The 13837-nt window shown below is 49.4% G+C and overlaps 2 protein-coding genes across 6 annotated transcripts; one reads left to right on the top strand and one right to left on the bottom strand.

Annotated features, from left to right (window-relative positions):
- Positions 1–327: 327 nt before the first annotated feature.
- THYN1 (thymocyte nuclear protein 1) lies at positions 328–11462 on the bottom strand. 4 transcript variants are annotated; one of them, XM_075521080.1, is made up of 8 exons: positions 11325–11462; positions 4750–4840; positions 3592–3821; positions 3030–3098; positions 2229–2321; positions 1459–1554; positions 666–816; positions 328–559 (listed from the first exon to the last, which is right to left on the bottom strand). In XM_075521080.1, the coding sequence occupies exons 2-8, from the start codon at positions 4790–4792 to the stop codon at positions 513–515; spliced, it is 729 nt and encodes a 242-aa protein (XP_075377195.1). In that variant the 5' UTR covers positions 4793–4840; positions 11325–11462; the 3' UTR covers positions 328–512. The 4 variants fall into 4 exon arrangements, with proteins under 4 accessions (XP_075377195.1, XP_075377196.1, XP_075377192.1 ...); XM_075521081.1 differs by lacking the exon at positions 11325–11462 and adding an exon at positions 5941–5958; XM_075521077.1 differs by lacking the exon at positions 11325–11462 and adding an exon at positions 5425–5573.
- On the top strand, positions 5618–13235 carry ACAD8 (acyl-CoA dehydrogenase family member 8). Of its 2 annotated transcripts, none has more exons than XM_075521073.1 (11): positions 5618–5810; positions 6956–7056; positions 7464–7633; positions 8447–8556; positions 8818–8894; positions 9173–9310; positions 9726–9861; positions 9964–10061; positions 10307–10459; positions 11393–11495; positions 12326–13235. In XM_075521073.1, exons 1-11 carry the CDS (start codon positions 5711–5713, stop codon positions 12376–12378), a joined length of 1239 nt encoding a protein of 412 aa, XP_075377188.1. In that variant the 5' UTR covers positions 5618–5710; the 3' UTR covers positions 12379–13235. The 2 variants fall into 2 exon arrangements, with proteins under 2 accessions (XP_075377188.1, XP_075377187.1); XM_075521072.1 differs by lacking the exon at positions 5618–5810 and adding an exon at positions 6081–6216.
- The last annotated feature ends 602 nt before the right edge of the window (positions 13236–13837 follow it).

Genomic DNA, 13837 nt, shown 5'->3' with positions numbered 1-13837 from the left:
GACTCATGTAGCTTAAAAATCAGCAAGCTAGCTTTGTTTTCTTCTATTCCCCTGATGTCAGTCCTAAAATAACATGGGAAGTTTTGTACCTGCAGGAAGTTAACTGTGATCTGCTTTGCTGCAATCAGGCTGGATGTGTACATGCATCTAAATTTTCTTGTTCTAGACAGAAGCTTAGTGATACCTTTCTGCAGAACAATGTTCCTCTGCAGTACATGGAGCTGCACTGGATCCTGTAGTAAACATCCTCAAGGAGGATGTACGTGTTTCGTCCTTCGAGAGGTAAATTGCAGATTTTTCCACTATTAAAAATTGAGTAGCTGCAACTGATTCTAAAAGGCTTTATTTAAAAATAAGCAAAAATAACAGTGTGTCAGAATAAGGGACATGTAGCTGCGAATCATGTGCGGGCATGTTCTTGTTGCTGTGATTGAGCAAGTAAACTTCAGTATTACGCTGGTTTAGGAGGAGGCATCAGCGGGCTGGGTAGAAGCTGTGCTGCTGTCAGTTTCTTAATGTGGCTTTTCCTCTTCCAGGCTCAAGACAAAATCAAATTCCTCTGCATTGAAAAGGTAAGGAAGAAAAAGCCATCAGTGGAACTTCTCTGAGTGAGGGCTGCCTCTCAGAGGGAATGGCAACAGGAGTCCAGAGAAGAAGGTTCTTACCTTGTGTCAGTGGTTGGATGGAAAGACGTTGTCTTGTGAAGAGCATCATGTTCTTTAGGGGGCCTCCATCTGCTTTATGTGCCAGGTGGTGAGCCTTGATTTCAGAAAGGGGGATGAAACGTTTTGTCATCCGCACAAACTGGACATCCACCTGGGAAATGATGGGCAGCAAAGGAGCATGGTCGGAGAAGGATATAGCCTCCAGATGTCACATAACATCTTTGGGGGGATAAAGATTTTAAACTGAAGCAAATGACTGATGCATACTATCTTATAATGGTATGGAAGCTTTTCCTTGCTCAAGGCTAAAATAACTTTCAGATACTTCTGGCAGGTAATCTGTTTACATGAATCTTAGCACTGCACTAGCAACATACATTAATCTTGTCACAGACAATACAAAATTAAGATGTGGGATGTAGCCAGCCTGTGAACCTCACTTCCCTCTCATTTAGTGTGCCTCAGAACTACAGCTTTGCTTGCTGTAGGCTGAGCGTGGTACTTAAAGATGTTCCTTCTCTTCCCTAACCCAGAATTCTGCCATGCATGGAGGTCAGCTCTGCATCCAAGTAAGGTTTGAAAATTTAGGGAGATACATTTTGGCAGCCTTCTGGAAGAGAGAGGGGAAAAGGCAGAGAAAACAATCAGGATCGGATTTTCTCTTGAGAGAGAAAAAGGTAGCTAGGCCAGGACAGAGGCTTAAGAAGGTATGCAACATGATGATAAGAGGCTTCTAACTTCACTCAGCTTGCACACAGAGCTTGAAACGGCTGTATTTAGTTTACTACGTTACCATGGACCATTTGGGGTTCTCTTTTCTGCTGGAGGAATCATAATGAGGATCCTTCTGATCAAACTGTGTGTGATCAGGGTATGCCTCCTTTACGATCTGAAGCAGAAGGGGAGAAGAATGTAAGACAAGTTCCCATTATTGTCGGCAAAGGGTATGAAATGCCCTTGAGCAAGCTGTGACTAGACATAAGGAATAATCCTGGTGCAAAAATCAGCCTTGCTTTCCCTGAACTCCATTCTAATGGTGAGATATATTTCCTTCTTTTACATTTCTTGGGTCGAAGCACTGCAGAACAGTATGGCTGTCAAAGAAGCATCATCATCTCTTGGGAGAGCAATGTGGAAGGACCACAGGCAACAGAGGAAAACTGGGTAGATGATGATAGTCTTTGTGATGAGTTCTCTTGAAGAAAAAGCTTTTCTGTGCCCTAGGTTTTATACTACTGCCTTGCAGGGTCAGCTGACTAGAACTTAGTGAATCGGATTTTAATCAGAGTGTGGAACAACACTTGACTTGGCTGGAAGTGCTCTGAAATGTCAGCAGGAAAACAGCAGTTTGGTTCCATTTCTCTGAGGAAAGATGCCCGAGTCAGCCCTGCTGTGATATGTACTGCTGAGCCTAGATGTCCTAGGCTTAGTCACTGCTCTGGTTGGACAACTTTTGCACTCCTCTGGTGCTGAGCCAGAAGTCCGCCTAATGAGCTGTTTGTTAACCCATCGATTATTACTTCCCGCCCCCTGCTGAAATGTAGAAGAGAAAGAGGCACTCACCTTGACAATGCCAACAATGCCAGGCTCTTTACAGTTACTGTGGTAGAAGAAGGCCTGCTGCCCAAGTTTCATGGCTCTCAGGAAATTCCTTGCCTGCCAGGTGTAAACGAGAGACTTTGAGCTCTTTGTATCAAGCTCTCAGGGTTTCACTGTAAGCAGCTAGGAACAAGAACTAACAACAAGAGAGGTATATGTGCTTCAGAGCTACTCAGATAAGGTTTCCTACAGTTGTCGTACAGGTGTTTTGTGCTGCAATGAAATGAAGTAAAAACAAGGTGAAATAGCAAGATCCTGTTGGTTAGAAAGTATGTGGGAATTCAACAGCTCAGCCACCCTCATTCAGAGATGGCAGAAGACTTAAGTTAGCTGTCAGCAACAAGCAGCAGAGTAGATCATATATAGGGGGAAAGCATATATAGTAGGGGGATCATATACAGTAGGGGAAGCACACGTGGATTTCCTTTGCAGAGGCCTGGAACAGAAAGCTGTACACCGACAAGGCATAGTATTTGGGTAAGTACAGACTTGCTAAAAGGTGTCAAGAGAAATAAAGGCTGGTCTAAGCTAAAGACCAAGCTAAAGAAAAACGGTGATTTGACAGAATATTAGCCAGCCTGAATCTACCTTTGACCTAGAGGCAATTACGCAGGAGTTTTGACTCCTGACAAAATGTACCTGTAAAAATAGGCAGAGTGTCTCAAAAGGAAATCCTTCAGGCAAAGGGAACAAGTTTTCTGTGGGGAGAGCCACCTTTTTTCTAGTGCTATTTCAGTGACTCCCTCTTTGACATGTGCCCCTTACCTGGTAGTTTCTTACTCCATCCCAAAAGGTTGTCTGATTGGGCTGAGCTTTCAAGTCATCAATGCTGAACTGCCAAAAGGAATGAAAATACAGGTTAAGTTCAGGAGGTAGTCTGATCTTTATTGTGTCATTGTCTACATTGTGCCTAAGCATTTGTTCCTAGTGGCTCCTTCAATTATAGTATGAACCTGACACAATTTTCTTGGTTCCCACAGGGGCTAAATAAAAGCCATCACAAAGGAGGAACACTGCAGCAGTGTAAAGGCAGAGTCTCAAATAGATGCTGCCCCTGCTATCAACAGCTAAGCATCCTGAGGACCTGATTTCCTCTTTTATTACAAGTATCAAACCCCAAGGTTGTCACCTTGGAAAAGAACAATATTATGTCTTTCTATTTCCACGAAGACAAATGGGTTTTGAGAAGTAAAGACATGATAGTGTTAATATTGCAAACAATCTGAATTGTCTGATCCTGTAACTCAGCATTCAGGCACTAATGCTCTGGATAGTAGTGAAACTGCTTCTTATACTTTGCTGAGTAAGGATGGGTGTCGGTGCTTACTTTCACATCCACTCCCTTCTCGAGCCTGCTCTCTGGTTCTGATTTCAGAAGCCAGTGACAATACGTTATCTTGCTTTCCTCCCCACCGGAGTCAGATTCTTTTGTCTTCTTCCAGTTCTTCCATCCCGACTTGGAACTCCCAGCTGGTGCTTTTGTGGACTTCTCCTCTTCCTCCTTATCTGGGGTCTCCTCCTCTGTCTTGGCAATTTTAGCATCAGGCTCCTTTTTATCTTAAAAGAAGCAACAAAAAAAGACCATTCAGGTAAAACATGTTTTGTTTCTGATAAGGACTGGTGCTGAAACATTTTTAGTCATCCAAGCTAGTTTCACATACTGGTATTTGACTGCAGCAGGAGTTTGGTGCACCCCAGCTGCTATGTGTAAGGTACTAGCATTACGCACCAGTGTTTCTGAGTATTTCTAGTTTGCATCTGAAATAAGGATTTTTTTTTTTTATGTGGTATGCACAAACATAGTTTAACAGTCATAGTTTATCATAAAAAGATTGATTTAGGTGAGTCTGGTGAATAACAGGAAAATTCAGCAGCAAAGCGAGCTATTTCAATTACTGCAGTAGCTGGAAACCTTAGATTAAGCCTCCACTGTGCTACCTGTTCAGAGGGGGTCTATATCCCTGTTTGTCCAGGACCCAAACAGCAAAAAACAATTAATAAGAAGTGATTAAAGGCTAAGAAGGTGGTTATTTGCTGGAGTTGATTAAGCAGATGAGTGGCACAGATGAGCCAACTCTGTAACTTTTTCATCTTACACCTGAAACACCACATAGTGTTGCCTCAAGTGCAAGGTTTTTGCTTTTTGGGTTTTTTTTGCAGATGGTACCACATCAGCTTCCTGCCACTACACTAGGTATACTTTGACTGACCATCTCTAACGCATAGGATCTGAAAACTCTTCATAAATGGTTATGAATTACATTTCTTAAGCACCTTGTGCTGCAAATACGTCATTGTCCCTATCTTATATCTAGCAGACTTGTCTCGGTCACACACGGATGCTCAGCCTGTTTTTACAGAGGAAATGTTGTCTATCAGACATGTGGCTTTGAAAGACAGACTGTTAAGATGACTGTCTGTAGTTTCACTATAGCTTGGAACCTCAAGTGAGAGATGCTAAATTAGTTAGGATGTCAGCACAGACCTGCTACTGCTCCTTTGTCTCTCTTTCTGCTCGGCCAAGGCATCTCTGGTCTCTTTGAATTATCTTCTCTTCACTGAGAAGCACCTGCTGACTGAGAGAAGAATAATTACTGCTTATTCAGGCAAACTGAAAAAAGTAGAGATATCTGAGACAGAGAACAGTAAAAGCTGTACAGTAAGTGGAGAGTAAATAAATTTCCTTCCTTGAGCTCAGCCATTTCCTCTATCAGTGCAAATGCTGGCACTGGTTGAGGACCACACCCTTGGCACGTTGGAGGCCGGCAGGCCCTCCACAGCAGTGCTCTGATGGACATTAGCAGAAGGGCTGCTTTTCTCCACAGTGGCGCAGCTGTTGGAGAAAAGTCCCGAAGGTGCTCGGCCTATGCCTGGCCCCTCTCTGCCGTGCAAGAGGAGCTGTGCTTTTGGAAATGGGAGAACAGCTTCACACCAGGGGCGTCTGGCTCAGCTTGTTGCTCACGGAGATTATGCATGCAAAGTCCCTTCGGGGCCGGGAGCAAGCTGGCTGGTCCAACCCCTGCCCCCTCCTGCCAGCAGCCCGTTAGAAGTTATTTGGCTCTGAGCTGGCCTCCTTCTGCCAGAGCGGGTGGCATCAACTTTTCCACCTTCTATGCCAAGCTTCTCCCCTCCCTCCCACCCACCCCAGGCTCCCCCTCACCGGCTCTGGCCGCAGCAGCCCCCTCGCCTCGGACTGGGGAGAAGGATGCTCTCGCCTTGCCCAAGCCTCGGCGCAGGAGGAGGAAGCACGCCGCCCCCCGCCCGACTGGAGTCGGAAGTGGGTGACCGTTATGCAAAAAATAAGGCATGGCCTGTAGGCTTGCCTCCTTCCCCGCAGCCACCGCGCGAGCGGGAGGCGCCGAGGGCAGGACTACAGCTCCCAGCCTGCCCCGCCGACCGGCACACGGGGTGCCGCCCGCGGACGACGGCTCCCGGCCGGCCCCGCCATGGCTTGGCGAGGACCCCCCCGCGTCGCGGCCCGGCTGCTGCTGCTGCTGCGGCGCCCGGCGGCGGCGGGGCGGCGGGGGATCGCCTCCTGCATTGACCGTAAGGCTCCGCGGCGGCCGGCCGCCAGGCGAAGCGGGGCGGGGGAGCCCCGGCCCCCGCCTGCCCGTGGGACGAGTCGGGGCCGAGCCGGCCGCAGGGATCCCCCCCCCGCGGCCCCCGCAATCGCTGCCTGAGGGAGGGAGGCGGTCTCGGGTGAAGCTCGGAAGCAGGTCGGTGACCTGGGGCCTCCCGGCCGCGCCAGGAGGGCGATGAGATGTCCCCGCTCCTGCAGCAGCTGCGCGCAGGGCGGCGCGGGCCCCGGCCGGCCCGACGCCCTGCAGTCGCATGGCGAGCGGGACTGTGCCCGCCTGCGAGGAGAAGCTCCTTCCCCTTCCCTGTACCTTTGCTAGATCTTCGCGGCTGTTCAAGCTTGGCTGTGAATCAAAGAGTATCTTAAAAAGACTCGGTAAAACGCTGCGAAAGCTTCACCGGGGAGGCAGGCTAGGCTGGCTGTACCCATTTGTAAGTCTGGGTTATCCTGTGACTGAAGTCATCTTCTGATGGCTGGGCTTGGTCTCTGGTTACCGGAATAACAGCTGTGTCTGAGCCGGACTCCTCTACAGGATTCCCAAACGCTTCCCAGATGAATTGCTTCCATGTTTAAATGTAACCACGTGTAGGATTGAAACAGCAGCATCCCTAGGAATTTCACGAGAGGAGCTAACAAAACTATGTTGGATCTATGTGCAAATGAAGCAGGAGTTTCCAAATGCAGGGTGCAACTAAAACTTCAGCTGCTGTTTCCAAAGGGCTGCTTTATTCATTGCTTGCTTCCTAGTGACACTTCTTTGAAATCCCAGGACCGTGTCCTTGTATTTCTGTAGTGCAGACCTAGTGAGATGGAGTGACAGCTGCTGTGAACTGTGCTGCCCCTGTCCCGGTCTAGCAACGTAGTTAGTGTTGAGTAGACAGAGGTAGCTGGGACCTCGGGTTTTGTCCCAAGAAAGCCCCCTCCCAAAGCCCGCTGCCCTCCATCAGCACAGTTCTTGATGGCCCCAAGGAACAGAAAAATGGTCTCTGCAGCAGAGACCCTGAACTGTTTGTGTGAGTTAAGGGACACTTTGAAATTGTTTGGGCGTAGAAGAGGTGGTAGTGCTTGCTTTCCCGTGACAGACACGTATTCTGATCTCTTCCTGCTTTTCCAGCATCTGCCGGCCTGACTGAGGAGCAGAAGGAATTCCAAAAAGTTGCCCTTGATTTTGCTACCAAGGAGATGGCTCCTCACATGGCTGAGTGGGATGAAAAGGTATGACAGCCTCAGAAGGGTTGTACTGCTCGGTTTTTCCTCCCTTAGGATGTTGTTATCCTTGGGTCTCATCAGAGGTGTTCCTGCAGTAGCTCCTCAGTGCTGTAATGCCACCTGTAGAGATTTTCTTTGAAGCTGCTGCCATAACTGGGGTGGGAAGCCATCAGAAATTCCTTGAAGCTTTCCTAGCCAGGCTGTTCAATCATCTGAAAACCCAAATTTACTCCTGAAGATGGTATGTATCTGTCTAGATAGCTGCCTCTTCTTTAACCCACCCGATTAACTTAAACTCTGCAGGAGTTTGGGACTGGACTTGGTAGGCCAGGTGTACCAGAAAGAAGAGATTGAATTTCAAGATTGAATTGATCATGAATATTCACTTGCGATGTCTCTGCCTGTCCTAATAGGAAATATTCCCTGTGGAAACAATGCGGAAGGCAGCCCAGCTAGGATTTGGTGGGATCTATGTGAAACCAGACGTCGGTGGCTCTGGATTGTCACGACTTGATACTTCCGTAATATTCGAAGCTTTATCAACAGGATGTACCAGCACCACTGCTTATATGAGCATCCACAAGTGAGTGTGTCTGCCGAGTGGCAGATGGTGTCAGCCTGGCCAAAACCCACAGTTGTTCTGTGGGCTCTAAATCCAGCTGGAGACAGCTCTCTTGGTGCTGCTTATTAGTTGAAGTTGGGACCCCAAGTAGACACGTCCCTGTGAGGATCTCTTGACAGCAGTAAACAAATAGGCTACAAAAATTGAGATGCCACCAAGAAGTAATTTTAGCTTTGTGGCATGCAAGATGGGATTAAGTTCTGGATTTTGTTCCCTGCTCTTCCACTTAAGCTGTCTATAGATAGTAACCTGCCTGGAAAAAGCCTTTGTGCTTTGGTTGCGCTGTGACAGAGCCCAGAGGCACCAGCTGATACCAGGGCTCTATCCTGCTTGTACAGACATGTTCAGTGACAGGCTCACTTTGCACAGAAAGATGGAGTGACGATGCCTCCTTCTTCCAGGTGCAGTTTTCCAGAGAGAGAGTAGAGCTTAGCGCTGAGGGGAATGCTGAGGCTGTTAAATAGGAACCTGCTGTTCTACAAGGCAGTGAATCTGTGGTGAATGGAAGGTGATCTCCTTCCTCCCGGCCTCTGCGGCACGTAATTTTGTTCCCTTTCAGTGTGTGTGGGGGCAGGTGGAAGGAGGGCTGCCTCTGGGGCTACTTCACATTACCTGCAGCAGAGGTGGAGCAATATGCTTTCAAGCCTCGGTGCTTTTGACTGAACTCCACGGAGCTTTGTTCTTCTGTTCAGCCAGCGATGTTCTCGTATGACTCGCCTTCCTCCCAGGGCTGTGTTCACGTACTGTAATGCTGCTCCTTCTCTCCTGCTCCAGCATGTGTGTTTGGATGATCGACACCTTTGGCAACGAGGAACAGAGGCACAGGTTCTGCCCATCGCTCTGTAGCATGGAAAAATTTGCTTCTTACTGCCTGACTGAGCCAGGTGAGCATCCTCAACCAAGAAATCTTCTCCCTTCCCTCGCTCCTAACATGGTTTAACTGGACGTGAACATTGCATGGAGCTGGAGGTGGAAAGTCTCTCTTCATGTTCATTTGGGCAATCACCGGGAAGTTGGGAAGGGGCAGGTGATGATTGCCAAGATGCTTGTGGTTCAAACTTGAGTGTTGTTGGGTACGATCCCCGGGAGAGTTTGCAGGCTCTGGACCTGCTGCTTCACTGGCTGCTTCCTTACCTCTCCAACAGGAAGTGGAAGTGATGCAGCTTCCCTGCTGACCTCAGCTCAGAGGAAAGGGGACACCTACGTCCTGAATGGCTCCAAGGTACCTCTTTGCTCCTCCTAAAGCTGCTGGATGGCACTGCATGCACAAGGGGGCCTGGGTCTCACCGTCCTTTCCATTTCCTACTGTCTCCTCATCTCTGTGTGTTCTCCCAAGGTAGGACGTGCTCTGCAGAGCGTTCACCAGAGCTTAGTACAGTTGGGTCCCTAAATACCTCCTGCCCGTGGGTCTTTGCCCCTCCGTCTTTGTACCCCAGCTGCTGCTGCAGCCTCAGGGGTAGCATACGAAAGCCACCCCTTTCTTCTTGTGCCCTTCTGCAGGCCTTCATCAGCGGGGGAGGTGACACCGACGTATACGTGGTCATGTGTCGCACAGGAGGCCCAGGCCCCAAGGGCATCTCCTGCCTGGTGCTGGAGAAGGGGACGCCAGGGCTCAGCTTTGGCAAGAAAGAGAAGAAGGTAAGAGGCTTGGTTCTTAATTCCTGTGTGCTTGAGGAAAGTGCAGGACAGAGATGAGCTCGTCTGTGCAAAGCATTAGGGATCTCTTCTTGGATGGGACTGGAGTCCCAGCCTGGTGTGGTTTTTCCAAGCCAAGTCCAGCTTTGGTGAAGTTTGTCCAATACCCCATCCCTTTGGTACGTGAAGGATTGTAATCTTGGGAACATCAAGGTTTGTTGGATCTGTGCCTCTTCTCAAATACATGCATTCCAGTTTCCAACTCGGCACACTGAGACCAAACCACGTAGACCACAGGTGCTTTGCGGCAGCTTGGCAATGAGACCGAGGGGCTGAGAGCAGGCTGGGCAGTGCTCTGCTGGGAGCTGGAGGTGTGCTGCTCCTCAGGCAGTCTGGAAGGTGTTCTGTTTTTTCCCAGGTGGGCTGGAATTCCCAGCCAACTCGGGCTGTGATCTTTGAGGACTGTGTCGTTCCTGTTGGCAACCGGCTGGGAGCTGAAGGGCAGGGCTTCAACATTGCCATGAAGGGACTGAATGGAGGCAGGATAAATATCGGTAAGACAGACAGCTGAGGGCAAAGGGAGGAGGGCAGGATCATCTTGTTGCCCGTCTGCATTAGCTTCACATTCATGCTGTCCCCTTGGCTTCTCCCACCAGCTTCTTGTTCGTTAGGAGCTGCTCATGCCTCTGTTCTTCTCGCTCAGGAACATCTCACTGTCCGCAAACAGTTTGGAGAACCCCTAGCAAACAATCAGGTAACCTCTCCACCAGATCTGCACTCCCAGAGCTGTGCTCTTTTTGATCTTGGCTGAACAAGCAGCCAGAGGTCCCATCACTCACTTCACAGAGTCTTCCCTGGAGAAGTCAGGAACATGTTTTTCCTGAGTAAGAAAGCGTGCCAGGCCTGAGACCTGCCTGAAAGTGGTGGGGATGTGGGTCAGGACCCAGGCTCCTCCAAAGATGCTGACCTAATTTTTCCTCTCGTGCTGTCTGCTGGCAGTACCTGCAGTTCAGGCTGGCGGAGATGGCGACACGCCTGGTGGCAGCACGGCTCATGGTTCGCAATGCAGCGCGGGCGCTGCAGGAGGGACGGGAGGACGCCGCTGTGCTGTGCTCCATGGCCAAGCTGTTTGCTACTGATGAATGCTTTGCGGTAGGTTACTCAAAGCTCAGTTGGCATCATAACTGGAAGCTTGGAGACCCCTCTTGGTGCCCAGGATGTCAGAAAGAAGTTTGACACTGTACGCACCCAGACCCAAGCATGTTCATTGAGCCAGAAGCCTCATTTCTGGACCGGGATATTTGATGAGACAGAATTCTGCACCCTGTGGAGGCTGCAGTATTAGCCTCTCCACAGTTCTGGCTTCTAGTGTTTTCTACACTACTTTCTAGGGGACCAAGCAGGGAGACAGGACAGGGAGTAGAGCATTTTCATTTTCAAAGGATAATACGCATGTTGCAGGCTGATCATTCCTAGGTAGCAAGTGATCTTTCCTAGACCACTGAAAAATATGTTATCACAAAAAGTCCCTGAAAAGAGAAAGCAAGAAGGGAGAAAAAGAAAGGGAAAGGAAATCTGCACCTTGACACTTTCTAGATCAGTGTCATTTAGAAGCTACTGTATTTTCTCAGCACTCTGCATTTTTGCTGTTTATTCTGTGTTGTGTCCCAGGTTGACAGATTATGATGCATGGTGTCACGTTTCAGTAGAAACCAGAGCCCTGAACAGATCCCCTGCCTGACTGACCGCTAGATGGTGATCTGGCGTTTTACTTTTTGCATCAGTAGCACCATGGAAATGCAGCAAAAATTGCCTTAGTTAAGTAAAGCATTTCCTGGGTATTTCTACGCTATCGTGTTCACATAAATGCACCATTAAGGTGAAACAGCACTTCGGTAATGTGATAGCACTGAGAGCAGCACTGATGGGAGCTGAGAGTGCCTTGCTGTCACACCACACTTTGTTAAGAGATGACATTAGGTGACCAGAAAATGAGCCCAGGTTCTTGGGTTCTTACCGAGCTTCTGTCACTGACTTGTCCTCGACACTACGCAAGTCACTTCACCAGCGATGTTATCTTCTTAGATCTGTAACCAGGCTCTACAGATGCATGGGGGCTACGGCTACCTGAAGGATTATGCTGTGCAGCAGTTTGTGCGAGACATCAGAGTCCACCAGATCCTGGAAGGTAAAAGACACTCTTACTACCAGTGACTTGGCAGCAAAGCCAGGAGAGTACAGACCCTCCAGAGGCCCCCACCTTCCCACATGACTCTCTGACTCTTGGGTTTCAGAATCCCATTTTGCTCTGAGAATGAGGTGCCCCTGGATGTCATGTGTGTAATGCCCTGGCCAAGAGCTCTTGGTGTATTGGAGCAGTTACTGTGTATTTTAAGAGTCTTATAGCAGGGGGCGGGATATCTAGTTGTCATGTTAGCAGTGCCTCTGTCCAGTTTCATCCCATTACTGCTACAGACACCTGCTGACACTCCGCAGCAATTCCTTTCCTGTGATTACAGTCTATCTTCACTCTTTGACATCGTGTCTCTAACAGCGTCTGGCCTTTTCTAATCTCAGTTCGGCCTCCTAACCATTTTGTTTTCCCTCCTTTGAAATCCCTTACCTACAACCAGGGTACCTGATAAGGGACATACTCTTTCCAATACCAAGTGGGTCTACAGTCTTCCCTTCTGTGTGTTGTATATGTGTTAAATAGTAAAGCAGAGAACTCCGATGTTGGTATATATCCAATTCTGCTTGATGCAGTGCCTGCATCCTCTCAGTGCCCAAATAAAAAGAAGCACCAGCATCTACCGCTCTGAAACCTTTCCCAAGAAACGTGCTGGCACTTGGCAGTAGTATTTTGACCCAACATCTCCTAACTGACACCTCAGTTGGTGGGAAGAGCTTTTCTGTGCTGTCAACTGCAGCTCAGGGAAGAATTCTCTTTGCCTTCATTGGGGGCAGGGTTGGACCATCTCCTAACTGTCTTTCTTTTGCACCCTCATCCTGCTGCAGGTACCAATGAGGTGATGCGGATGATTGTGGCCCGGAATCTGCTACAGGGCTGAAGCCAGGAGCTAATCTCCAGCCTTAAATTACTTCGTCTGTTACAGCCTGGTCTGTTTCCCTCCCCTGTTCACCAGCTCTCTCCCTGGGAGTGGAGAGGGGGATACCCCAGTGGAAACAGTCTTTCTGCCTTATATTGACCGGGAGCACAGTTGGATGCCACCCACATGCTGCCACAGCTGCACTCTGTGCCTGGCAGAGCTGCTGTTACTAGGCTAGTATTGCGCAGCCTGAAGATATAAATCACAGTTGTGAATACGAGCCTCTGTCTCCAAATCTTGATCGTGGGCTGCTTGCCACCCATCCTTCTTGGAAAGAGAAACGCTAGACCTGTTGGTCATCTCTGCTGAGTCAGGACTGAAACGGGAACTTCAGGCAGAGGTGCAGCCTGATCCCACAGGACTTTTCCTCTACCAGTGAAATCTTTAGTTCGAGGGAACTAGTTGCTCTGCTTAAAAACCTGTCCTCCTGGCTGCCGACTGCACCACTGGGAACCAGTTAGCCACAAATACTGCAGCTCTAACCACTTGCAGAGTGCAATGGGTTTTTAACTGAAGAGCAGGATGCCTCTTGTTTATGTAGAAGCACTCCTCTCTCTTTTCCCAGCACACCTTTTTTCTAATGTACCAAGTGCTTGTTGTTCTCCATATTCCCACCACATACTGGTGCTTAATCTCAAAGAAGCCTTTGCAGTACAGAGGTACAAATCAACAGCTAAGGTCCTGCACAGAAACATTTAACTCTTGCCTCAAATCAGTACTCCCTGCTGTGTGCAATGTAGGGGGAGTAAAAACACTGGTAAATTCAACTATTTTTTCCCCTCAGATTTGGAATCAATAAAGCAATGATGGCAACTTTACTGAGAGTGTCAGAAGTAGTGGTAATTTTCTTCTGTAGTATTTCAGGTATTTAACCAGAGGTCACAGGAGCTTTTTGAAGTAGGGGGCTGCAAAAAAGTTGTTTCTGAGTTTTAGTTAGCGTCTCTGTTAACCTTGTCGAATGAACCAGCTCCTCGTTTCTCTCAGCACATGCATAGTACGTGGCAGGGAAGGGAGAGGACAGCATCAGCGGCAGACGTAGGCGTTTTTCGATCTCGGACTTTGGTACACGGCAAGAGGCTATTGCTAGCAGGCCCCAGGTCTCCTCCCTCGGTTTCCTGCAGGCTCTCGCAGGGCGGCGAGGGCAGCTTAAAGCACGAGCACTCCCGCCTCGGACAGAAACAGCCGCCTGCCCGCGGCGGGGTCCCCGGCAGGGCCGGTGACACCCTCTCCCCGGGCAGGAGAGCCGCCCCCGTGGAGCCTCGGAGCCGCCTCCCCTCTCCCCGGGGTGCCCGCGGCGGCGGGCAGGGCGGGAGGCGGCCGCAGGGCGGGCGGCGCCCTGAGGGGACAGGCCCGCGGCGGTGAGGGCTGCCGCGCCAGGCCGTTACCTCAGCGAGACGGCGGTAACGGCCGCCCGGCGGCG

The sequence above is a fragment of the Mycteria americana genome, chromosome 19, assembly GCF_035582795.1.
Source record: "Mycteria americana isolate JAX WOST 10 ecotype Jacksonville Zoo and Gardens chromosome 19, USCA_MyAme_1.0, whole genome shotgun sequence".
Taxonomy (NCBI): Eukaryota; Metazoa; Chordata; class Aves; order Ciconiiformes; family Ciconiidae; genus Mycteria; species Mycteria americana.
This window is presented reverse-complemented; position numbering and strand designations above follow the sequence as displayed.